Here is a 26,991-nt window from a genome sequence, read left to right on the forward strand (position 1 = left end):
GTGTTCCGTGAAATGAAACGCGGGCATATGCAGAGACCAGAACACGCGTGTGCCCGTCTGCACAGAACATCTACAGAGAGAGGCTGCCGACAGCAGCTGTCCCTGAGTGACAGGAACCCAGGAACAAGGGAGTCACTGACTTTTTGTTGTCCTCTGAGTACTCTTGATATTTTTTTTGACGTACGCACGTATTAAGTGTTCACAAAGATAAAGAAAACGATAAGAGTTACCATTAATAGTAACACGATTGTTCATCAAGACTCAGCATCTTCTGGAAGTCCAGCACAATTTTCCAATGCAGGGCCGGAACCCACCTGCCGTGAGATCATGACCTGGGCCCAAGTCAGATGCTTAACCGACTGAACCACCCAGGCGCCCTGAATCTCCAAACTTTAATAAAAATGGAAGTGCCATCTTGCATTAGTGTATGATTTTCTCAGGTTCCTCATCCGTAAATGAGGGGAGGACGGCACCCCTGCCTCCTGGTGGGGGGGAGCCCGTGTTAAAGGAGACCACCCCACCGGATGGGCACCGCCTTGGCGGCTTCTGATGGCCCCACAAAGCCCACACCCAGCAGGGTGATCGGGCAGCACCCATCATGGGCTTCAGAGTCCCTCGCAAATGGCCCAGGCCAAGAATGCTAGACCCACAAGTGCCAAAGATCTTGGAACAGAGAGGCCTCCCTGGGCGGAAGCCCACTCCCCTACTCCCCAAGGACAGCTCTAAAAACAAGCAGCAGGCACCATCTACAGTTTGCAGGCACTTCACATGCCCGGAGTCCTGACTCCTTTCACGTACACAACCACCCTGTGCTATGCAGTGCTAACACCCTCGCTTTGCAGGTGGGGAAACTGAGGCACAGAGGGCCCAGGGTCACACGGGTGGTCTGTGGTGGAGCAGGCCGGGGACCAACACTGTCCAGATGGACGTCTTCTGCCATCGGTAAGTCCAGTTCTCTCCCTTGGAGGCGGGAAGGAAGCGTTTCTTTGCAAGGCTGAGTTATGGACGGTCTCGGGGCACTGGTGCAAAGGAAACCTGGTCAGTACCTCCTCCCACCCCCACACCCCCAAAATGGTGCACATCCAGACATTGAGACAAAGAGAGCAACACCTACCCACAGACCAGCATCACTTAATCCTGGAAAAGATGCTCCTTCTTCCCCCTAAGAATGTCCTGAAAGAACTCCAGCCCAGAATTCGCAGCCACCCCAGCAGAAAGGGACCTTCGAAATGCCCCCTCTTCAAGGAAGGAATGTAGGACGAGGAGGGGAGGGGAAGGCCTGATGGCACCCTCACGCCCTCCCTGGCCCGCTTCCCTAGCCCAGGCTGCCGTCAACACCACACTCCCAGCTCCACGAGGACAGGGGCTCTGCCCTGCTGCTCCCCAACCTGCTGCCCCCCGCAGAAGGTGCTCAGTCAACCTGAGCCTCAGTGGACCCGGGGCCCCATTCCCCCTGAGGGAACTGAATAAAGGTTCCCTGGTGGGACGGTCTGCGATGATAACGTGGCCTGAGATTGCTCCATAAACACGTTTCCTGTGGGCCCAGTGGGCCGTGCTGGCCTCTAAGGTTCTCAAGGAAGAGAACCTCACAGACATTCTTCTGCTTTTGGAGCCTCCAGGAAGCCCCGGCCTAACCTGGGCACAGAAGAGACTTAACACGGAAGCCATGTCCCCCGGTGAAGGGGCCTCAGGACCGGGCACAGGAAAGCTGAACGGGCTGTGGGAGCCTCTTCCTTCTATTCCCCAGGCCTCGGTGTCCCCATGCCTCCGTCCGGGGCTGCTGGGAGCATGAAGTGACATGAGGTACCAGGAAGGACTGCATTAAAAAGGCAGCTGACGGAACAGTAAAGACAGACAGCGGGCCGCCCACATCTTACACCAAAATGCTTTGTGACATCCTGTGACTTTTCACTACCTCCCCCAGTACAGGTTCAAGCACAGGACAGAAAAGGGTAGGAGGGTGAGGAAATGGAGGAGAGACACAGAAAACAAAGGGAACAGAGAGGTGGGGGCCAGCCAGCATTTCCAAACGAGACATCGGAGAAGTTCAAAAATCAAAAATCAAAAACCCCCCAACATTTCCAACTACCAGCTTCATTTCTTGGCTTCCTCTTGGGAGTCCCTTCTGGGCATCTTGAAAAGGGTACAAGGAAAAGATTAAAAAAAAAAATTTTTTTAAAGGGGCACCTTGGTGGCTCAGTCGGTTAAGCGTCCAACTTCAGCTCAGGTCATGATCTCACGGTTCAGGGGTTTGAGCCCCGCAGCGGGCTCTGTGCTGACAGCTCAGAGCCTGGAGCCTGCTTCGGATTCTGTGTCTCCCTCTCTCTCTGCCCCTCCCCACCCTCAAAAATGAATAAACATTAAAAAAGAAGAAGAGGGGCACCTGGGTGGCGCAGTCGGTTAAGCGTCCGATTTCAGCCAGGTCACGATCTCGCGGTCTGTGAGTTCGAGCCCCGCGTCAGGCTCTGGGCTGATGGCTCGGAGCCTGGAGCCTGTTTCCGATTCTGTGTCTCCCTCTCTCTCTGCCCCTCCCCCATTCATGCTCTGTCTCTCTCTGTCCAAAAATAAATAAATGTTGGAAAAAAAAAATTTAAAAAAAAAAAAAAAAAAAAGAAGAAGAAAACGAAAGAAAAGGGCACAGGAGAGGATGTGAAGGAACTGTGAGGCTGTTCCACTATGAGCAGAAGGGCAAGGAGGATGGCAGAGGAAAAGAGAACACAAACCAGAGCCTCATCCATGTCCCCATCCCTGAGGGGAGAAGAAACCGAGGACAGTGACAGGAACACACAGTACCACTAAAAACAAGCGGAGTCAAAGGCCCATCTGTTGACTAGTCAGAGGGCTGTCCTATCGAGGTGCCCCAAGGGTGTGAAGGGTGGGCCCTTATGCCCACCTGCCGTATCCAGGCCCAGGTACCAGCCCCCTACGGCCACCATCCACATGCGATGCCCCCCTGGCGGAACAAGGCAAGGAAGTGTCTCCGGGATAACAGGGCAGCAGCTGGACCCTTGTGAAGGGAAGAGCGGGTCCGCCTTACTGTTGGGAGGTGCCCAAGTAGAAAGGGCTTTCTGTGGGGGTCTCCAGGTCATCAAGTTGGGCTCATTCTAGAAGTTAAACAAAAAAGAACAAAAGTATGGAACCTACCCCTTCTCATGCCTGCTTCCCCATCTATAAAACAAATGGGCTGGAGGAGATGATCCCCAACATCCCTTCCTGCTCGAAGGTTTTTACAAGGCCTGACATCCAACTAAACAACTCATCTGGTCCATTCGGGTCATGCTCTCTGGCGCTGACACTGCCCTAAACATTCGGAGCAGAGCTTCAGATCATTTTCAAACATTCCTGGACTTTCTCATCAGAGAAAGTCACAGGCAATTCATCATCCATCAAAGCAGGAGCATTGCACCTCCAGACTGTGAATGTCAAAAACGTGACATGTCCATCCACATCACCTCTCGGGTCACTGAAATCGAAGCAGCTTTCCCTACCAAGAGCACAGCAACCTCCAAGGGCTCTGGCCACCGGGTCAAGAATGGGAGCTTTCTGCATCAAGTATAGAAACGTGGCCACAAGGGGGCGCTGCCCTGAAAGTAATAAAGAAGAGGAAAAAAAGAAAAACTCTTTCTTGGTGTTTTCTTTTCCTTCTTTAGCTTAAAAAACACTATATCTAGAGCTTCCCTAATGAAAACACAAGTGGGCTTCCTGAGGTTCTAGAGTGACCCAGACGCTCTCTGTCTTCTCTTTGAAGCCAATATTCCGGCCAGAAGTAGGCATCCAGACTTTGAAGGCAACAACCTTGTCAGAGAAATTAACCCTCCATGCTGGACTTCCCCCAGAATGGTTAACATCTCAGGGCTTGCCCTGAACACCCCTCCAGCCCTGCTTAAAGGCAGGGGATGTCTGTGGGAAGGGAAGGCAATCTGCAAGTCCAGCAGCAGGACCCAGCCCCGAGTCTGGGCTGGAACTGTTTTTGCGAGAGCCTCCTAATTAACGAGCAAAACATACCAGCCAGATGACAAGCCTCATGCTTTAGCTGCAGACACAGGATGACACAAATACAGACAGACCTTGGGGAAAAAAGGGTGCAAGGTATTAACTGGGATCTACCAAGTCTGAGATGACTCTGGAGTCTAGGAGCAGAAAGGGGCTTGCAAAACATGTCAAAGGGGCTTCACATTTCTCCTGTGTCTAGGACACTTTTTCCCTGTATGTATCTGTGGCGCAAAGTTCAAGTGTCCTTTTTTAACGTTCCAAAAGTCCTCGGACCCATTTTCAAAGTTCTGGCTGCAAGCTCCTCCTGATTTCCTGATTTCCTTGTGAATTCCCGGGCTGCTTGGCATGCCCTACCGACCATGAAAAGCTTGCTTTCTCCTTAAGAGACCAGCCTGAGAAATGGCAGCCAACTCCATCCCTAGGCCAAAAAATGCAGAGCCAGGAGCTGTTTCACACAAGGTGCGCCCCTCTGGCTGCAGGGACAAGAGTGCCTGCAGGGCTTGCCAAGGCAAAGGAGCAACAAGCCTTGGGACAGGCATCAGGGGCACAGAAGTGCACAAGCCAGGCCAGCATGTGAAGGCCAGCTCAGACTCACCACTTGTTCCGAGCACCAGGAGATAAGGAAGCCCAACTGTTCAATTCTGCAACATGTTTGGGGACCCAACAGGGACAAAAATGTAAGTGGAACACATTTCCCAGAATCAAATCTACCAAGTGGAGACACTGCATAACAAAAGGATTCCATCAAGACTTCGCAAAAGGCTTGGGGAACCAGATTCTCTTAGGCTTTCGATAAGAACAGGATTTCACTAACAGCTTCCCAGAGGCAAAGCCACAGTTGTAGAACAAGGTGAGGTATACCTGACCCAAGAGTGGATGCTTCCATAATAGACTAGGAATGTAATCTTATTAAAACACCATGAATCTCCACCACTGAGCACCAGCTGGGGGGGGGGGGGGGGGGGGGGAGCTTGTCGGAGGGAGGAAGGCCATTCTACACCACATGCATTTACCCCACCTCCTCTGCACCAGACACTCCCTAGCTGTGGGACCCGGGGCAGGGTACCCTACCTCTCTGCAGATAGCTCCCCCTTCTCAGACACATGGCCCAGAATCACCACCCCGGTCAATTCTCAAAGCTGGTGCGACGCTCTAATGAGACAGCAAATCATCACATACATGCCAAGTACTGCTACTCGCTGCACAGAGGCTTAACCCAGTGACATGCAATGGCAGCTTCAAGGGCTGCACACGAGGGGCACACAGTAGGTGGTCTGCAAACACATAAACAGTGCTGCCCTTCTCCACGAAGGGAAGGGAAGGAAGGAGGAAAAACACTCCAGTCCAAAAGTAACCTCCAGCCACAGGCAGACAGCGTGGATCCCCCGATTTCCCAGGTCCCTCTGCCACCTTTAGCAGCGTTCCCAACGCGCTCTAGGCAGCCGGGGGCTTCCCCACCGAGGGTCACGGTGCACCTGGAAGCCCCGGTCCGTGCCACACCGCCCATCCTGGCCGCCGCTCCCCTCGAGCACCGCCGGCGGCCACCACAACCACCTGGTCGCTGGGACTCGATGTCCCCGAGCACCGCTCCTTCCCGAACGCTCCGGCCTCCCAAAACAGCGGCTGAGGCTGAACCGGGCTCGGGCCGGGGGTCCCCGGGCGGCGGGGCCCCGTCCCTCCTTACCTGCACAGCTCGGCGAAGGCCTGGAAATTCAGCTTCTTGATTTTCTTCTCGCTCAGCCAGTAGCCAACTCTCTTCCCTTTCAGAAAGGTCTGCATCTTCCTCCTCGGGCGGGGAGCTCGGGTCCGGAGGAAATCGCCCACAGGCCGAGTGTGGCGGCCCGGCGCGCGCCGCGAGCGTGCGGGCACCTCCTCCGGCGGCGGGGACGCGGAACGGGACTCGGGGCGCGCAGTCCTGCCGGGAGGGGCGGGCCGGGGCGGGCGCCCGGGCGGAGGGAGCGGCGCTCAGCGCGGCGTGCCACTGGCTGCCGCTGCCGCCGCCGCCCACGCCCCCGCCGCCCGCGGGGCTCGCCGGCGCGCCAGATCGCCAGCGCCGGGCCGGGGGCCGGGGGCCCGGGCCGGGAGCCCGGGGGCCGCGCCGCACGCGCCCCCCCCCACGCCCCCCACGGCGGCCCTGGCGGCGCAGGCCCGGCCCCCGCGCCCCTCGAGGCCCCTCCTCCCCCCCTCCCGCCCGCGCCGGCGGCCCCAGACTCCGAGCCCGGGGCGGTGCGATCGGCCGCTGCGAGCCGGGCGCGTGCCCTCCCCGGCGCGCTCGGACCCCGCGGGGCGCACGCGGCCGCCCGCGTCCCCCGCGCCGCCCCGCCCCGGCCCACCGTCCTCACCCGCCGCCGCCGCCGCCGCCTCCCGGTCCTCGTCTTCGCCCCCGCGCGCAGCCCGCGCCCCCGCCGAACCCGGCCGCCGCCGCCGCCGCCGCCGCGCTGACCCGGCCGGGCGGCCCGCTGGACCCCGCCGCGGCGGAGGAAGCGCCGCAGCGACGGCCGCTAGGGGGCAGCGCCGCCCGCCGCCTCTTAAAGGCGCCGCGCCCTCCCGGCTGGCCGTTTGGGGTTGTTTGCGTCGGGGCTCAGGCTTATGAGCTTCGGGACGGAGGGCGCGGGACTGGGTTTGGGGCGGCCATTGCCAAGTGGTTTTTGCTTTTTAAAGGGGCGAGAGGAGTCGTGCTGTGGGCATTTGCGGCCTGTCCGTTGCGAGTTTCTTAAATCAAAAGCATCTCTGTACCCCCAGCAGTATTCAGCGCCCCCCCCCCAACACGCTGGGTAATTCACTGGAACAGCGGGGGGGGGGGGGGGGGGAGACGGACATTTAATGAGATCATCTCTCTTCTCTTGAGGAGACAGACCCAGGCCCAGGACGGGGCCCTCTGGGGTGGTGACCTGAGCACCCAAGGCCTTCTCACACGTAGGGTGTTGACTGCCTCTCTGGTCCCTTCCCACTGAGTGGGGACAAGGCAGGAACTAGAAACATCTAAAATGGGGGTGGAACACTCCCAGGAGCCCCTTTCCCTTTGGAGCGCAAGCCAGCAGCAGCCTCCGGGTCCTGGATTCACTGAACCCCACTCTGCCCTGCTCCAGCCCTGTGGGACAGTAGGGGAGCATCCAGCCTTCAAAGAGCCCCGGGTTTGGGAGGAGAAAAAGGGCAGGAAAAATGAGTGAGGGGGTGGGGCTCAAAGTTTCAGGGGAGAATTTAAGCTGGCCTCGGAAAATAAGGAAGATTTTGGTAGGCCCTGGAAGGGAAAATGGCTACAATTGAGGCAGGGAGAAAGAACCAAGCTGTTAGGGCTGACAGACTCTCCTTGACCAAACTTGGGCTCATTCTTTAAGGCCCAGCCCTGGGGGGTCTGCCTTCTTCCCCTCATTACAGCCTCCCCACCCTTCTGGCTGGCCTTCCAAGTTGCAGCTGGGAGAGGCCGGCCCACTCCGGGACTTCAGGAGTGATCACACATCACTAACTCCACCTCTCCGCTTGCTCTCCACCACTCACCCCACCTTGTGCTCGCTGTGTGACCTTGCAGTCCACTCAGCCCGTCTGAGCCTCGGGTCCTCCATCTTTACCCCAAGAGACAAGCGGTGAGAGCACTTCAGACTGCAAAAGAGCAGTGGCTGCGGGGTCTAAAAGGTATGATGTTGTGGGGCGTGAGGGGATGGGAAGAAGATGAAGGTAGAGATGTCTCTCGCGAAATGGGAAGAACTGTCTTTGGCTTCTGGAAGACCAGACTTGGGGGCCCTAGTTCAGCACCTGGGCAAGTCAGCCTAGCCCTCGGAGCGTCAAGGATTGCAGCACGGATCAGAACAAGGCCATGGACTGGTCCTCAGCAGGCCTTCAAAAATGCTGCTCGTTACTGACTTCTCCCAGGATCCAAGAACCTAAGGATTCTTCACTTGAAGCCCAGTTGAGAGCCCCCCGACCCCCACCCCCAGGGCTTCAGGAACTCCTGCAGCTGCCAGAAATTATGTACATAATGGTCATAGCTTTTTACAAACTCTGTGACTCTGTGATTTGCCCCAGAAGTTAAGAATCACTAATGACTCCAGGGACACCCGGGTGGCTCAGTTGGTTGAGCGTCCAACTTCAGCTCAGGTCATGATCTCACTGTTCGCGGATTCGAGCCCCTCATCGGGCTCTGTGCTGATAGCTCAGAGCCTGGAGCCTGCTTCAGATTCTGTGTCTCCCTCTCTCTCTGCCCTTTCCCCCACTCACACTCTGTCTCTGTCTCTCTCTCTCTCTCTCTCTCTCTCTCTCTCTCTCTGCCTCAAAAATGAATAAACTTTTTTTTTTAATTTTTTTTTTCAACGTTTATTTATTTTTTGGACAGAGAGAGACAGAGCATGAACAGGGAGGGGCAGAGAGAGAGAGGGAGACACAGAATCGGAAACAGGCTCCAGGTTCCGAGCCATCAGCCCAGAGCCTGACGCGGGGCTCGAACTCACGGACCGCGAGATCGTGACCTGGCTGAAGTCGGACGCTTAACCGACTGCGCCACCCAGGCGCCCCAATAAACATTTAAAAAATGTAAAAAAAATCATTATAGTTACTCCAACTTTAGCATATGTGCTGCCCAAGCAAGCCCTAGAGTCACTAATCACTCCAATTTGCTTTCTTTTTAAGTTTACTTATTTATTTTGAGAGAGAGAGGGTGCGCGTGAGCGGGGGAGGGGCAGAGAGAGAGGGAGAGAGAGAATCCCAAGCAGGCTCCGCACTGTCAGCACAGAGTCCAACTCGGGGCTCAAACTCACAAATCATGAGATCGAGAGTTGAAATCAAGAGTCGGACGTTTAACTGACTGAGCCACCCAGGTGCCCCTCCAGCTTATTTTCTTATCAGGAAGAAATGGGCCCAGAGAAGGAAGGGGATTTGCCCAAGGCCACCGAGCAAGTAAGTGGGAAAGCCAGGGCCAGCAACCCCAGGCCACCATCCTTCTGGAGGTAGGAGGGATGAGAGAGAGAAGGGACAGGTTCTGAGAAGCAGACGGCCGCCTGGGGTATAGAGGGATCCTCCATACGCACCGCTGGGACCAGGGACCCACCTACATTTCCCTGGAGCCCTGGGCAGGTGCTGGCCTCAAGCCTCCTCTCCACAGAGAATGGGAACTTCTGTGGGTTTTATCTCTGTTTTAAGATCCTGGTCATCCCACAGGGGGCTCTGGGGGTAAAACCATGCTGCAGAGCTGTCCCACTTGGACTAAAGGAGTGAACCATTTTGCCAGCCTCATTCCAGCCCAATCCATCGGTCTTTGGGCACGGGCTGACCCCTGGGGAGAGGCAAAACCTCGGGCCAAGTATTGCTCAGTTCACAACTTCCTCCACTTCTTTGAGTGCCACAAAGCCTGTCACCCCTTCCCTACTTGTCTGTCCCCTGTAGTCCCAGCTGGTCTGTTCTCCATTCCAGCCAGAACAGTATTCAGAATACAGATCCACTGTACTTGGAATAAAAGCCAAAACTCCTTGCTTCCCAGCCTCATCTCTTCACCTTGCCCCTACCAACCTGGCCTCCGTGATCCCTGCTGTCCCTAGGACCCTTAGCCATTCAGTTCGTTGTTCTGGTACGTTCTTCCCTCTTTTTACTTCTTAACTCATCCACCGGCTCCCAGCCCAGGGGTCCCTTCCTGGCATCTCAACCACTCTAGTTCAATGAACCGGATGGTAATCAGACTTGGACCCTTACTGGGGCTGAGTATTTTACTAATGTTTGTCCCACCACTAACTGTGAGCCCCTCGAGGGCAGGAGCTGTGTTTTCCTCTTCCCACCACAGTATCCAGCGGATAGCACAATAGTAGAGGACACTGGCTGAGAGTCTGGGTTCTGTCTGGGTGCACCGGAAGCCAAACTGCTCCATAAAAGTGACTGAATAAATGAATGTCAGGTTAGTCCCCCCAGGCAGTCCCCGACCTCACCTGAGGTAAGAGAGGCAAAACTAGGAAAACTCCAGAACAGGAACCTGGAGACATCTACATTCCCTCTGGGAAGCAGATGGACCATTAAGGGATTAAATGAGCTATTGTGTGTCCATGGCCTGGGGCCATCTGGGAAAGGATTATTCCAGAGTTGGAAGTGGAGCCATAGTAGAGGGAGGGCCTTGGGGCGGAAGAGCACTGCCAAGGGGTAGAAGTTGTTCACCTGGGAAGCTCTCCTAACCCCAATCTTTCTCCCCGGGGGAAACTAGGGCTTTGGAAAGTAAGACAATGAAGTAATTGAGAATTCCGACCTAGGATGTGGCTGATGGACACTGAACAATCTACTTAACCTCTCTGAGCCTTGCTCACCTCATCTGAGACCCTTGAGATGGTATCTATTACAAGGAGACTGGTTAAGAAAGTCACGGTAGGGCGCCTGGGAGGCTCAGTCGGTTGAGGGTCAGACTTCGGCTCAGGTCACGATCTCACTGTCGCTGACTTCGAGCCCCGAGTTGGACTCAGTACTGTCAGTGCAGAGCCAGCTTCACTTAGGGTCCTCTGTCTCCCTTTCTCCACCCCTCCCCCACTCGTACCCGCTCACCTGCGCACGCGTGCATGCACACGGGACGGGGATCTCTCTCAAAACTAAATAAACATTTTTAAAAAAAGTTAGTCGTGGTATACCCATTCTGCAATGGTTTGGCACAAGGAATTAAATGTGCTGGTTCAAGACGCAGCCAGCCTGGCCTGACCATTTATTATCTGTGTGACTGTGGGCAAATTAATAAATCTGTCTGAGCCTCAGTGTTGTAATCTATTAAATGGGAACAACCAAAATTAGGTACTTTAAAAATAAAATAAAAATAAATGGGAGTAACGATCAAACCCAGTTCATAAGATCGTCGAGAAGTTTAAATGGGTGTAGATATGTAAAGGACTATAAATTTGTAAAGGAGGTAAATTCATGAAGGACTGTATCAGACATGTCTTATAAGTGTTAGCCACTGCTGTGCTGCTATACTACGTCATCCATAGTGTGGGCCTCTGCAGCGATTAAAATAATCAAATAGAATTATATCGGTTCATTCATTCGTTCGCTAAATATTGTCTAAGCACCTACTATGTGCCAGGCCATAGGGGTATATTCTAGGCACAATATATTCTATATTCTAGGGATTAGGGATACCACAGTGACAAAAACCGAATCTGGGCCCTCATGGAACTTATATTCTCCTGGAGTGGGCAAAGAATATACAACATAAGTAAATAAATTGTGTAGTATGTTACCCATGTGATCCATACTACAGACAACAAGCCACACTAAGGGAGACAGCAAATAGCGGACTGTGATCTCAATTGTGTGATCAGAGTAAATCCCACTGGAAGGTGACATTTGAGCAAACATGTGACGAAGGTGAGCAAGCAAGTCGTAAAGATATCCTGGGTAAGAGCTCTCAGAAGAACAGCAAATGCCCTAAAACAGGCTCAGGCCTGAGTGTTGACAAGGAAGCCAGTCTGGCAGGAGCAAAATGAACAGAAGAGGGAGGAAGAGGAAGAGCCAGAGAGAGAGCGGCCAGATCACGCAGGGCTCACAGGCCACCGTGAAGGTCTTTTCCGCCCAGCAAGACGGGATTCCTCGAAGGAGCACAGGACCGCCTCCGGTTTTACTGGGACTCCACTGCTGTGTGCAGGGGAGACCCAGTGAGGCAGCAAGGATGGGAGAAAGAGATGGTTGAGATTCATTTGCAATAATCTAGCCCGGGAGCGATGGTGGCTCAGACCCAGGCCATAGCAGTGTAGGCGGTGAGACGCGGTCACATTACAGATGTAACTTGAAGGAAGGGTCAGTGGGATTTGCTGGGACATGGGAAATGGGGTTGAGCGCAAGAGAGAAATTATGGAAGTCTGAGGTCTGGGGCCTGGCAGCTGGAAAAACAGAGCTGCCAACAGTCGAAATGGGGGAAGACAGAAGTAGGTGAGGGTTTGGGGATTACATCAGCTCTGTTTTGAATGGTTAGGTTTGAGATATCTGTCTGAGGGATATCAAGTAGGCCATTTCGATAAGGAATCTGGAGATCGGGGGCATGACTCAAGCAAGAGATATAAAATCAGGAGTTGTCAGCACCCAGATGGTACTGAAAGCTGTGAACTTGGGTGAGATCACTAAGGGTGTGAGTGTAGGTGGAGAAAAGTTCAAGGATGGGCCTCAGGGGCATGACCATGTACAGAGGTCAGGGAGGAGCAGAAGAACCGGAAAAAGAGCTGAAGAGACAGGAGGAAACCCAGGAGAGTTCTAGCCCTGGGAGCCACATGAGGGAAGTACTCCAGGAGGAAGGAGCAATCAGCTAGTGGAACGATGGAAAGATAAACTGGTGACCTTGGACCTGACAGTGGGAGATCACTGGTGTCCTTCCTAAGACTGAGTATTGAAGAGTCTCTCAAATATGTTAAGTAAAAAAACAAAAACAAACACACACAAAAAACCCCACAAATGTAATTCAGTACACACGATAGGCTGCCACCAAGCAAAAAAGTCGAGGGCCACGTATCCATATATATGTTGTGTGTTTCTGAAAAGATACACAAGAAACCATTAACAGTGGTTGCCTTTGGGGAGAGGAAGCGGGGGGGGGGGGGGCCGCGGGGGGAGAACGGCCCCCCCCTGTGAGAGGGGGCTCATATTTCATTGCATATTTGTTTGGCAATTAAAGTATTTTTTATCAAACATGTATTACTTTTTCAATTAAAAATAGTTACAAAAGGGAAAAACATATGATTATAATGAATGAAGTGAGAAAGTATAGAAGCACTGGCTCACAGCAATTTCCAATAAATGTACATTTTCTGTTGAAACGCACTCAACAGAGTGAGTGGCACCTTGAGTGGCTCGGTGGGTTGAGTGTCTGACTTCGGCTCAGGTTATGATCTCGAGGCTCGTGAGTTCGAGTCCAGCATCGGGCTCACTGCTGTCAGTGTGGGGCCTGCTTTGGATCCTCTGTCCCCCTCTCTGCCCCTCCCCTGCCCTCTCTCTCTCTCAAAAATAAATAAAAATTAAAATTAAAAAAGTAAAGAAAGGCACTCCTGTGGGTTGGCTTGAACTTCCAGCAGGAAATGATCAGAATTGTTTTCTGGTATGCACCTTTCTAAAATAACATTTTCTGGGGTGCCTAGGTGACTCAGGCCACTGACTTCGGCTCAGGTCATGATCTCACAGTTCGTGAGCTTGAGCCCTGTACTGGGCTGAGCTGATGGTGCTGAGCCTGCTTGGGATTCTCTCTCCCTTCCTGTCTCTGCACCTTCTGTGCTCTCTGTCTCTCTTTCTCTCAAAATAAATAAACAAATAAACTTAAAAACAATATATAAACATTTTCTAATTGAACCAAATTAGCAATATCATACTTTAAAACATGAAAAATAATTCTTTACTGTCATCTAAAACTTGATCCATATTTAAATATCCCTAATTGCCTCTAAAATCTGCCTTTATGCCTGGTTTGGCCAAACCAGATTCAGACTGAGACCTCAAATTGCCCTTGGTTGGGATGTCTCCTGATGTCTTCTGATCTTGACCAGTTCACCTTGTGAAAGAGACTAGGTTGGTTGTCCTGCAGAAGGACCAACCTTCTGGATTTGTCTGCATCATTGTGGTGCATTTAGCTGGCCAATCTATCCCTACACTTCCTGGAAACTGGAAGTTAGACCTAAAGACTTGATTAGAATCAAATTGAAAGCTTTTGGCTGAGGAGCACCTGAGTGGCTCAGTCAGTTAAGCATTTGACTCTTGCCCTCGGCTCAGGTCATGATCTCACAGTTGGTGAGCTCAAGCTCCAGGTTGAGCTCCCACATCAGACCCTGCATTGGGCTCTGTGCTGGCAGTGAGGAGCCTGCTTGGGATTCTCTCTCTCTCCCTCTCTCTCTGCCCCTCCCCTGATCACTTGCTCTCTCAAAATAAATAAATAAACTTAAAAAAAAAAGCTTTTGGCTGAAAAAAAATTATAGATGGTATATGTGCACTAGAAAATACATAAAGTCTGGGGCACCTGGGTGGTTCAATAGTCAGTTAAGACTCTGACTTTGGCTAAAGTAATGATGTCGCAGTTTGTGGGTTTGAGCCCCACTCCAGGCTCTGTGCTGACAGCACAGATCCTGGAGCCCACTTCCAGTCCTGTCTCCCTCTCTGTCCTTCTCCTGCTCATGCTCTGTCTCTCTCTCTCAAAAATAAATAAACATTTAAAAAAATAATACATTGGGACGCCTGGCTGGCTCAGTCAGTTAAGCTCCGACTTCAGCTCAGGTCACAATCTCGCGGTCTGTGAGTTCGAGCCCCGCATCGGGCTCTGGGCTGATGGCTCAGAGCCTGGAGCCTGCTTCCGATTCTGTGTCTCCCTCTCTCTCTGCCCCTCCCCCGTTCATACTCTGTCTCTCTCTGTCTCAAAAATAAATAAACGTTAAAAAAAAAATTAAAAATAATACATCAGGTCTGCTTGTGCTAGGATTTTTACACATGTATCCACCCACATTACCATAGCCCAAATCAAGATAGAGGCTGTTCCTAGCTCAACGGCTGGTTTCCCCTCCTGCCCCTTCCCAGATGATGGCCTGCTTCTATATTTCATATAAATGGAATTTTATAGTATAAACTCCTTCACTCAGTATTGTCTGCGAGATGCATACATATTGTTGTGTGTATCAAGAGTTTTCCCCGTTATTGTCTTGTTTCATTGAGTGAATATGTCACAGTTTTGTCATCCTTTCCCTTGCTGATACACCTCCTATGGTTTGAACACCAAAAAAAATTGGTAATTTTGCCCGAACCCATGATTTCCTCAAGAGTTGCACAACTGACCAAACTCTTAAGTCAGCTGTCATCCCCAGAAAAAGTGAGGTAAGAGAGACTTAGTGTGACCTTGCAGGTGCAGTGGGAGGGAGCTGATTCGATTCGAGAGATGTTCCTGTAGACGATACACAGCTAATGAGCCCCTGAGCCTGGTGGGCAAAGAACCCTTCGATACTTGGTTTAAGGACGTCGCAGAGAAGGGAGTGTGTCTCCCATTGTAGCCAATGAGGACCTCCGGGGTGAAACGCCCGGGTGAAGGTCACACCTCGATGGCAGAGTGGGGCCTGGACCCCATGCTGGGCCTTTCCTCCCTCTTTCCCGTTACTGTGGGAAGTGGCAAAGAGGAGTTGAGGGCAGGAACCTTCTTCTCAAGACCTCCGGAGGAAAGAAGGAAGGAAATACAGAAACGAGACAGTGCAATCCAATTTCGAAACGCTGCTAGCTGGGGCAACGCGCCCTTGATCCGGGCCAATACACCACGGCACAGGGAGGAAGGCCGCAGCCTCCAGCTCTCCTGCAAACTGAGCAAAGCCAGGCTCCAAGGACTGCAGGCGCAGAGAGCTTCCTCGAGCAATGCTAGTTCTCTGCCCACGCCATTCTATTCAAACCCTGAGCCAAAGTGTTCAAAAGCAGTGATCAGGCCCATGCGTGGGGATTTGTCTCCATGAAAGCCCCCTTCTATGATATCTGTTCTCCTTCCAAGGCCTGGGAAATGTCCCTCTCAAAACCATCAGTTTCCTCTACGCCAAACATTTAGTGACATTCTTTTAATCCTCTGTGGCACTTAGAAAACATAGCTATTGACTAACTATATTAAGAAATGCCATCCACAGCCCACCCCCGTCAGCCCCTTGAGCCCCAGTGACGTCCACTCTCTGGGGTCATGGGGAAAGAGGCCCCTGGTGGCCTCTTGAGTCCTAAATTGCTTTTCCTGGCACAGTCCGGCCCTCTGGGCTGTGCCAGACAGAGAACTGCAGAGGGACCTTGCTTTACCAGAAACCTAAATTAAAAAAGGAAAAACAAAACAAAACAAGTTCACAGCACATGGACCTCAATGGCCGGTGCTTTACCAGCCGCACCTGCCCCACTTGGGTCTGAAACGTGATTCCATCTACAGCACGGTCTCTCAAACACCACTTTCAAGCACACGTCGATTGCAGAAAGGGAAGCATAACCCACACACGGTACAAGAGCTGTGTGCTTCTTCAGCTTCAAAGAGCACAACAATCCCTTGGAATCTTGGTAAGGTACAGGTTTTGACTCACTGGGCCCGGGGGTGGGGGCCGGGACCCTGCATTTCTAGCAAGAGATGCTGCTACCGGTGCATGGGTGACTTTAACCAGCAACATACTAACAACTATAATAAAACACCAACTCACTGGTTCCCTGACTGCACATTAGAATCACCGAAGAGTTTTATTTTATTATTTTTTAATCCGATGACTTTTCTTTTAGGTTTATTTATTTATTTGAGACAGAGAGAGAGAGAGAATGAACAGAGGAGGAGCAGAGAAAGAGGGGGACAGAGGGTCTGAAGCAAGCTCCATGCTGACAGCCCAAGGCAGGGCTCGAACTCACGAACTGAACTGTGAGATCGTGACCTGATCTGATGTCCGCTGCTTAACTGACTGAGCCACCCACACGCTCCTGAAGATCTTTTAAAAACAAATATCTCTGTCTGCGCCCCGCCCAGACCAATGGATCAGAATTCTTGCGTGGAGGGAGATTCAAAATCAAAAAATAAATGAGAACAGCATTCTGCACGTACCAGCAATGACGAAGTTCAATGAAGGCAACAATTCTTAAAATCGTCTGCTCCTAAGATCAACATTAAGAAATGCAAGAAACTGGGGCGCCCGGGTGGCGCAGTCGGTTAAGCGTCCGACTTCAGCCAGGTCACGATCTCACGGTCCGCGGGTTCGAGCCCCGCGTCGGGCTCTGGGCTGATGGCTCAGAGCCTGGAGCCTGTTTCCGATTCTGTGTCTCCCTCTCTCTCTGCCCCTCCCCCGTTCATGCTCTGTCTCTCTCTGTCCCAAAAATAAATAAAAACGTTGAAAAAAAAAATTAAAAAAAAAAAAAAAAAGAAATGCAAGAAACGAAACGGTCTTCCCCAAGATACTTGGAGGCACATGGGATAGAGAACTATTGCACTATACCAGTCCAGGGGGGAAATGAGTCATAAAATCACCACCGCGGGGCGCCTGGGTGGCTCAGTCGGTTCAGTGTCCGACTTCGGCTCAGGTCATGATCTCACAGCTTGTGAGTTCGAGCCCCGCGTTGGCTCTGTGCTGAACAGCTCGGAGCCTGGAGCCTGCTTCTGCTTCTGTGTCTCCCTCTCTCTCTGCCCCTAACTCACTAGCATTCTGTCTCTGTCTCTCTCAAAAATAAATAAATATTTAAAAAAATTTTTTTAATTACCACCACCATCATCATCATCATCATCATCATCTATAATCAGGTACCCAATATTCTTTACAGTTAAAAAAAAAAAAAAAGGGATGCCTGGGTGGCTCAGTCATTTAAGCGTCTGACTTCAGCTCAGGTCATGATCCCACAGTTCGTGAGTTCGAGCCCCGCGCCGGGCTCTGTGCTGACAGCTCAGAGCCTGGAGCCCGGTTGGATGCTGTGTCTCCCTCTCTCTCTCTCTCTCTGCCCCTCCCTCACTCATGCTCTGTCTCTTCCTCTCTCAAAAATAAGTAAACGTTTTTTTTTTTTTTAAAGTACAGGGGCATCTGGGTGGCTCAGTCAGTTAAACCTGTGACTCTTGGTTTCGGCTCAGGTCATGATTGTGTCCCCACATCCAGCTCCACGCAGAGCAAGGAGACTGCTTGAGATTCTCTCCAAAAAAAGAAATAAGTACGGTCATCATGAAGTACGCTGAATAAGTATAGAATTGTTAAATCCCTATCTTGTACACCTGAAACTAATACAGTAAACACTATTAAACACTATATGTAAACTATACTGGAATTAAAATAAAAAGCTTATTAGGGGAGCCTGGCTGGCTCAGTAGGTTAAGCATCCAACTCTTGATTTCCATTCAGGTCATGATCTCACGATTCATGGGTTCGAGCCTCGCATTGGGCTCTGCACTGAGTGCGTGGAGCCTGCTTGGGATTCTTTGTCTCCCTCTCTCTCTGCCCCTCCCTGGCTCACGTTCTCTCTCTCGCTCATAAATAAATAAGCATTGAAAAAAAAAACTGAAGGGGCGCCTGGGTGGCTCGGTCGGTTAAGCATCCGACTTCCGCTCAGGTCATGATCTCACGGTCCGTGAGTTCGAGCCCCGCGTCGGGCTCTGTGCTGACCGCTCAGAGCCTGGAGCCTGTTTCAGATTCTGTGTCTCCCTCTCTCTCTGCCCCTCCCCTGTTCATGCTCAGTCTCTCTCTGTCTCAAAAATAAATAAACGTTGAAAAAAAAATTTTTTTTAATAAAAAAATAAAAAAAACCTGAATGAAAAACCTTTAAATAATAAAATGCTGAAAGAAAAAAAAAAGGAAAAAAAATAGCTCCCAGGCACACATGCAGATATTTATAAGGTTCTGACCGTGTGCATGCAGCCTTCAGTCCTCATGAGGACACTTCGCGGGGGCCACAGCTAATTCCTCCCATTTGACACCCAAGGACACTGAGGGACTAAGAGGCTAAAGGAGTGAGAATAAGTGGCTGGTGAATCTGGAGCTGGCCACTGAGTCCACACTATAAACTGGGACCAGCAAACTAGAGCCTGGCCAAACCTTACCTGCATCTGGTTTTTATACGGCCCATCAGCTATGAATGGTTCTTCCATTCTTAAATGGTTGAGGGAAAAAATCCAAAGAAGAATTTACGACATGTGAAAATTATTCAAAATTCGGATTTCCGTGTCCACAAATTAAGTTTGATTGGCACACAGCCGCCCGTTCTCTGTCTTGTCCGTGGCCGAGGCTCCCGCTGTAATTACAGAGCTGAATAATCGCCACGGGGACCGGACGGCCTGCAGCGCTTCAAATGTTTACTTCTGGGCCTTTCCAGAAAAGGTTAGCTGACCCCTGCTCTGAATGGTCACGCAGTTTGTAAATTCTCCACTTTTCTTTTTTATACACTTTAACTGACTACTGTTTCCACACACACCACCCCCCCCCACGCTATGCTAAATGGGAACATGTATAAAGTTGCTTTTATAGAGTCATTTAACGGTAAATCAGCTGATTGCTTGTCCAAGATTTCTGGTGGATCACTTCAAGCGGCGAATGAACGTGAATGCACTAATGTGTGAGGCCACAAAAACAGAGCAACAGGAAGATTCACCTTTCTCGTGTATGTCTATCTGGCAACAGTCCTCTGGAGGCTAGGCTAGGCCGGGCCTGAAGCAAGCAGCTGACTAAGAAAAGTAAAATGACAAACTAAAAAGAGAGAGGTACCCTCCACAAACTCTGCGTTCGTAGGATATATGAAGCATTCACTTAGCAAAAATACACTCCCTGGGGAGTCAGTGGAAAGAGGCGCAGCCTTGGTTGGCCTCCAGAAGCTCATGATCGAATGGGAAAATTAGGTAAGTATGTAGGGAGCTTTACGGGAACACAAGGATAGCGTATCCTGGAAAGCATCCTGGAAGAGGCGAGTCTAGGAGGCTAAGTAGCAGGTGCTACATAAACACATTTTGCTGTCATTAGCACCCTCTAGGGCAGGCTTGTGTGTTTTTCAACTCCATTTTTCAACTGCTCTGTTGTAGGCCCGTGCCTCTTACCGAGGAGGCATCTATTAAATGTTATTTTGAATTTAATGGAGGACGGGAGGGGAGGGGAGAGAACTATAGTGTAGGCCTCTGTGGCATAACCATGGGTAGATTCTGGATTCTGCACGTCTACCTTCTACCTACGAGAGGACTCTTCCGTTTTGTTTTGTTTGTTGATGATCAAATTAATATACACTCATTAAAGGATTTCCGGAAAATAGAGACCGTGGAAGCAAAAACTATCTAACGATCCCAGTTAGCATGGACTTCCTTCCCTTCCAGTGTCTTCTCTGTAAATTGGTAACGAGTTTTATTTTAATTGTTTTTCCTGTGTTCTCCCCACTCATTGAGCATCCTCTACGTTGGAACAGCCTCAATAATCATTAGTTTTAATGACCTACTATTCTGCCTAGTGATTAGGCCACCACCTCACTTAACTAGTCCCCTGATATTGAACACCAGAGTTATTCTCCGTGTTTCAGTCTTACTGTGAGGAGTAAGCAATTCGCTTAAGCACAGCACTGCCATGGACATATTAGCAATGATTATAGATCGTGCTGGCTGTCCTCATCCCTAAAGCTCACTTGTGATGTTGTCCTTGGAAATGACTCTTCGGAGGGGAGCAACGGGGTCAAACTGCTTCGATGGCAAAAAGTCAAAGGAATTTCCCAAAGGCTAGCACGGACTTGAGCTTCCTGCAAAGGCTTTTAAGTTGGTGATTCCCACTCTCAGAGGGGCCATATCCGCGTCTGCGTCTGCATCCGCTATTTCTAGTGCAAATGGCGCCGAGTTTTCATACGCAAATGTGCTGTAGCCTCGAATTACCAGCGTTACCAGGGACGTCCTTCTTTGACAGGTGCTCGCTCACTTGCTTTAAAGACACTGGTTTTAGCCCCTGATTGCTTACCATATTTATTTACATGTAGCCCCCAAAGTTGAGAGATTGGATAAATAAAAATACAGGAAGCCCGGTTAAATTTGAATCTCCAATACACAGTGAATAATTTTTTAGTATAAGTATGTCCCAAATGGGTTGTGGGATATACTTACACTGTTTTAAAATTCAGTTTTCATAGGATATTCCAATTTAACTGGGCAGCCAGTATTTTATCTGACAACCTTACGAAAAGCCCCATCCAATCTTTGAAGCCACCTCAGTGTGAATGCGACCTTTGTGGGCCACCTGGGGTTAGTCCCTCTTCTTCTGGGAGTGGGACTATCCATGTTGATTGGCTTCCAAGGATATAATCCCTGATGTCATATTCGGGAAGCTGGGCCAGGCCTAGAAGAGCTAGTTTGTTTGTTTTGTTGGGTAAAGATTTTGCCCGCTTACATTAGTGGGTAAAGATTTGTTTTCTTTTGGGAGAGCCAGAAATATCCAGCTCGGCCTGGGCCCAAATGAGCTGGTGGAATAAAGTCAGAAGTGGCTTTTTTCATGTCATCTCTGAGGAAAGCCCCTCAAGGATTTTCAAGGCCGTGCGGGTGGGGAGAGAAAAACAGCACTCAGCCTTGAGATGCAGACCATGGGCGGCCCACGCAGGGAGGCCAGTCTGAAAGAGATGTCAGGGACCATCTCCCCAGCGCTGTGGTGTGGAAGGACCCCAAAGACCTGTTAGAAGCTCTCTGAACACGTCTCCTCACCCAGAGTGCTCCTCTCCCCCAGGGCAGCCCACTTGGCATCCACACCCGGACTTCCAGAAAGCACTTCTGTCTTTTAGCGCCTCACCTCCAGCTGCCTCAGGTGGACTCAGGAGGTCTTATCTTCTAACCTTAGACCGAGGATACTCTGCGGAGCCTCCTCTCTGACTTCTGCGGTGTGAACCTTGACCTCTCTGCTGGACCCTGACCGTGGGTCAGGAGCACCAGATACTACTGGGATTTGTGGAAACCCAGTACAGCAACTCTGCCCTCTGGGCTGCCCTACAGAGAGAAGAAGACAGTCACCCCACCCTTACCCCGCCTCCCCTCCGGTCTTCGGTCCCCAGGCCAGAATGGCCCCATTTCCTGTAGCTGGTGCTGCCTTCTGAGCCACTTCTGAGGCCCCCTGAGCCCCCCTGGCTGCCTCCAGGCAGAGTTGAATTCTCTTGAAGTAGAGAGCAATGTGCCTATGTCTGCGGCCTCTGGTCAGTAGCTTTTTTTTTTAATTTATTTTTGAGACCGAGAGAGACAGAGCATGAACAGGGGAGGGGCAGAGAGAGAGGGAGACACAGAATCTGAAACGGGCTCCAGGCTCTGAGCTGTCAGCACAGAGCCCGACGAGGGGCTCGAACTCACGGACCGTGAGATCATGACCTGAGGCGAAGTCGGACGCTTAACCGACTGAGCCACCCAGGCGCCCCTGGTCAGTAGCTTTTATGACTGGCTCGACCCCTTCACTTCCTGGATAAGGAGGCTGAGGCTCAGTGGCCTGCCCAATGTCACATGGCAAGTTGGTGGTAAAACAACACCTTGAACCCAGGACTCTGGTTCCTAAGCTAGACTTCTTTTTACTCTGTGCCGCTCGGGGTGTTTCAAGAGGGGCGTATAGCCTCGTGGCTCCACATGTGGACGGTTGAGTGCCTGGTGTTCAAAAACCTAGGTTTTGGGTTGGGTGCGTGACATTGAGAATGTTTCCCAGCCTCTCTACTGGGTCTCAGTTTCCCCACCTGTAAAATGGAGGTAACGCTAGCACCTCCCTCAAGGGGTTTCCCAGAAGATCAAAGAGATGATCCTTATGCTGTACTTGACTAGTGCTGGTCACATGATCAGCGTTTAGTGACTACCGCGAACTATTGTTATTGTTCTAAGATCTGCTTAAAAGGTGATTTGAGCAAAGAAAGGGATGGGGGTGGTCACTCTGTTGTTACAAATCTCAGTGTTGGGGGTGCCTGGGTGGCTGGGTTGGTTATGCATCCAACTCTTGATCTCAGCTCAGGTCTTGATCTCAGGGTGTGAGTTCAAGCCCCACATTGGGTTCCGTGCTGGGCGTGAAGCCTACTTAAAAAAAAAAAATCTCAAAGTTGTACAAAGTTGGGGGTTGGACGTAAGCCTACTTTGACCTACTTTGACTTTCAAATCTTGTATCCTCTTTGAGACGATTGTGACCGCACTGTAAGGCAGAGTTCTAGGGATTGAAATTAGGGTGACCCCGGACACCGGTTCCTTTACCCACTACTTCAGAGTGCCCACATGAGCAAGGCGCTTTCTAGGCCTCGGGTATGCATTAGCGACAGAAACAAAGTCCTGCCGCCACCCCCCACCCCTCCCAGCTCACATTCTAGTGTTGGAAACAGGCACTACACATATTAAAAAATGTAGTCTCCAAGATCAAGGGAATGGTGGCTGCTAAGAAAAATAAAACGAAGACCCACCTATGGTTCTTTCTGGACGATAGCGACACCTAGCGGATATTCTGGAAATGCCCGGGGTTGTCACATTGTGGGGAACACACTAGTTTAGCTGACCTGTGTCGTGGACACCAGACATTCTAGGACACACAAGACAGATGAAAGGATGAAGTGCTGAGGACCAACCCCCTTCATGCAATTCTAGAATGTTCCAACAGACATCCATGTGGGTGAAAAATCTGCTTATAATATACCTATAACACAAGCCTGGAACCTAACTTGGTTTTATAACAAATTTATTTATTTATTTTTATTTTTACATTTATTTATTTTTGAGAGACAGAGAGAGACAGAGTGTGAGTGGGGGAGGGGCAGAGAGAGAGAGAGAGAGAGAGAGAAAGACACACACACACACACACACACAGAATCAGAAGCAGCCTCCAGGCTCTGAGCTGTCAGCACAGAACCTGACGCGGGGCTCCAACCAACAAACCGTGAGCTCATGACCTGGGCTGACCTGAGCTGCAGTCAGACGCTTAACCGACCAAGCCACCCAAGCACCCCCTAACTTGGTTTTATAATTAAGCGCAAAGTATTTTGTGCACAAACTGCACATTCACTGCATCTCCAGGCATTCAAGAACTACATATACAGAGGGAAAGTTATACTTTGTTTTGTTTGGGACTCCACTAAGAGTTGGTCACTGTTTTAGGAAATCCCATCCGTGTGGAATTTGAGTCAACATATCACATCAGTCGGTTAAGCCTTCGGCTCAGGTCATGAGTTCATGGTTCATGAGTTCAAGCCCTGCATTAGGTTCTTTGCTGTCAGCATAGACCCTGCTTCAAATCCTCTGTCCTCCTTCTCTCTTCCCCACCCCTTCCCCTGCTCATGCTCACACACTCTCTCTCTCAAAAATAAACATTAAAAAATATATATATCATATCTTTGTCACTGTCACACTTATAATACCTCCAGGTATAAAAACAGGTTGCTGTCAGAACATTCATATATTAAGATACATATCAAATTATTAAATATTAATAATATTTCTTTCTTTATTTATTTCTTTCTTTCATCTGTCTTTTAAATTACAATGTACCCTATTGATTTTTTTAAAGTATGTGCTTAGGTAGATTTCATTATCTGTGAATATATTTCATGCTGTGAAATTTATAAAAGGAACATTTGGGCAAACGTGCAAATGAGCAGAGGTCCTGCAGAGGAAGAAAGGACCCACGAGCTTATCTGGGAAACAGCGTTCCAGGCAGAAGGAACAGTGAGTGTGAAAACACCTGAGTCAAAAGAGAGAGGAACATCTGTGGAAAGGGCCTTGTCAACCATGGCAGAGACCAGGGAATCTGGCCCTGCCCATTGGTCAGCACCAAGGATTCAGGATTGAGGTGACAGGCATGTCCCCAGGATGGCACAGGGGAGAGATATAATCTGATTCCCATCCCCCTCCCTTTTTTCAATGTTTATTCATTTTGAGAGAGGGAGAGAGAGTCTCAGGCAGGCTCTGTGCTATCATTGCAGAGCCTGACATGGGGCTTGATCCAACGAACCGTGAAATCATGACCTGAGTTGAAATTAAGAGTCAGACGCTTAACCAACTGAGCCATCCAGGGGTCCCCCTCCCCCGCTGTTTTTTTAAAGCTCGCTGTGGTGGCCAATGGAGAGAAGGTAGGAAATTACTGCCGTGGTCCAGCCATGACAGTACTTTGGATGGGGGAGCAAGAGGTGGTCAGATTTGTGATGCATTTTGACAGTAAAACCCACAGGATTTGTTGATGAAAGTGTGATGTAAACACACACACACACACACACACACACACACACAGTAGTCCAGGGCTTTCTCCTCAGAGAAAGAATGACAGAGGGAGGCAGCTGGTTAACCCACGGGGGGTATTCAGGTTTCCAGTTAGGAGATTAAACTGGAAAAGGTTTTACATTTTGGAAACACAGCAGATCTCTAAAAATAGAAAGGATGAAGCTTATTTGTTTTAAACTTGTTAGTGTATTTTTAAGTTAGGAGGTAGGGATGGGGACGTGGGGGTTGTTTTATTATGATGATTTATAACTTACATATGTATGATACCTTTTCCCCCTGTGTTAAATATCACATAATAGCACTTTATTTTTTTTATTTTTTTTAACGTTTTTTTATTCATTTTTGAGACAGAGAGAGAGACAGAGCATGAACGGGGGAGGGGCAGAGAGAGAGAGAGGGAGACACAGAAATCAGAAGCAGGCTCCAGGCTCTGAGCCATCAGCCCAGAGCCCGACGCGGGGCTCGAACTCACGGACCGCGAGATCGTGACCTGAGCTGAAGTCGGACACTTAACCGACTGAGCCACCCAGGCTCCCCAATAGCACGTTTAAAAAAAAGCTTGGCACTGAAATCTTCAGTGAGCCCAGGACCAAGCCAGAACTAGCCAGATCACAGGCAGCTTCAGGCCAACAGATGAAGTGACGTGAAGAGTCAAGGGCCAAAGTAGGACAGTAGAGCTGCTAGGCCAGGGTTCAAGTTCTGGCCTTGATGTTTGTTATGTGGCCTTGGATAGGTTCAGTCACTTCTCTAAGACTCAGTATTCTCATCTGTGAAATGGGGACCAAAACAGTGCCACCCCCTAATATTGCTGTGAAGACAAAAAGAGATAATATATGCAGGGGCGCCTGAGTGGCCCAGTCGTTTGAGCGTCTGACTCTTGATTTCAGCTCAGGTCATGATCCCAGGGTCACGGGATCGAGCCCCATGTCAGGGTCAGTGCTGGGCATGCAGCTTGATTGAAATTCTCTCCCTCTTTCTCTCTTTCTCCCTCTGCCTCTCTTTCCAGCCCGCACACACACTCTCTCTCTAAAAAATAGAATAAATCAAGGGGCGCCTGGGTGGCTCAGTCAGTTAAGTATCCGACTTCGGCTCAGGTCACGATCTCTCAGTTTGTGAGTTCAAGCCCCAGGTTGGTCTCTGTGCTGACAGCTCAGAGCCTGAAGCCTGCTTTGGATTCTGTGTCTCCCTCTCTCTCTGCCCCTTCCCTGCTCATGCTCTGTCTCTCAAAAATAATAAATAAATGTTAAAATAAGCCTTAAAACAATTAAAATAAAAGAGATAATATAGGCAAAGCCTCCAGCACAACACCTGGCATAGATACTTCTTCTGTTCTTGTACTTGTACTTGAGGACAGGCTCAGAGGACGAGAACGGGGTTAGCTGGACGCTCTCTCAAAGAACAGCTCCCTGAGCGTTGGGCTCCTTAGTGAGGAAAGGAACCCCAGCCCGGGGCTAGTGCTGGAGAAGCATCCAGGTTTTGTGCCTCTGGCGTCCTCCTGCAAAAGCGTCCTTTTAATTAGCACCTTTTTGTCTTCAAACAGAAGGCAAATCCAATCCCAGCTTCCTGTAGCACAGGGATGAGGAGGAAGTGACTTCTCCGGAAGGTCAGTTTTTTCTGTACCTATAAGCAAGCTAAACGGGTGGCCACATTGTAACAAGGAAGCTGTTTTGTTTGATGAGCAGGGGGAAAGGAAAGGGATTGCTATTCAAATATGCATCTGGTCACTTCCCCTTTTCCTTAGTCAGACTGAGGACATGACAGGGCCAGGCCAGAGGAAGGACCTGAGCGATCAAGGGACTGGTTCGCACATGGGACTGAGTAAACCCGGAAATAGAGTGAAGATGATGGGACCCTACTTCTAACTGTCAGAGAAGAGAGGAACTTCCAAGGGAAAAGGGGAAGACTGGGGTAAACCTGTGTATTGAGTTAGAATTGGAGATATTGGCGTAAACTCACGGTTTTTAAATATACACAGAGATACAGAAGTTGATATTAGATGTATGTGTTGTCTACACACACACACACACACACACACACATTTCCCAGTTCTGTCTGCTGGACAGCCTAGTGGCAGTGGCAGCTCAGTAACAATTAGCATACGCAGAATCTGCTTTCTGATCACCTTTCCCCACTAGCACAACTCAAACTCATCACCGAAATGGCTAATTCCAAGGCTGAGGCATGGAAACTACAAGATGAGCCTGGAACACCTTGGGCCAAATGTAAGGAAATATTCAAAAAACAAAATGGTGCATATATACCAAAATAACACAAGAGCCACCAGAACGAGCTCCCGATCGTCGAAGCCGAAACAACAGAAATTATCTGTCTGGCTCTTTTTTGGGTGCTGTGAGCTCCTTAATGGTTCGCTGAGTGTCTTA

General features: G+C 50.3%; 1 protein-coding gene across 2 annotated transcripts in view; it reads right to left on the bottom strand.

Annotated features, from left to right (window-relative positions):
• The window catches only part of ITPK1 (inositol-tetrakisphosphate 1-kinase), a 180,431-nt gene extending 174,050 nt beyond the window's left edge, over positions 1 to 6,381 (bottom strand). The window contains exons 1-2 of one of the 2 annotated variants that reach the window (XM_043556882.1): positions 6,336 to 6,381; positions 5,678 to 5,908 (exon numbers count right to left, since the gene is read on the bottom strand). In XM_043556882.1, the coding sequence (XP_043412817.1) occupies positions 5,678 to 5,772 (95 nt within the window). In that variant the 5' untranslated portion in view covers positions 5,773 to 5,908; positions 6,336 to 6,381. The remainder of the gene's footprint in view (positions 1 to 5,677; positions 5,909 to 6,335) is intronic. The other variant, XM_043556883.1, reaches the window with a different exon arrangement.
• Between the last annotated feature and the right edge of the window lie 20,610 nt (positions 6,382 to 26,991).

This window comes from Prionailurus bengalensis, chromosome B3, assembly GCF_016509475.1.
Source record: "Prionailurus bengalensis isolate Pbe53 chromosome B3, Fcat_Pben_1.1_paternal_pri, whole genome shotgun sequence".
Taxonomy (NCBI): Eukaryota; Metazoa; Chordata; class Mammalia; order Carnivora; family Felidae; genus Prionailurus; species Prionailurus bengalensis.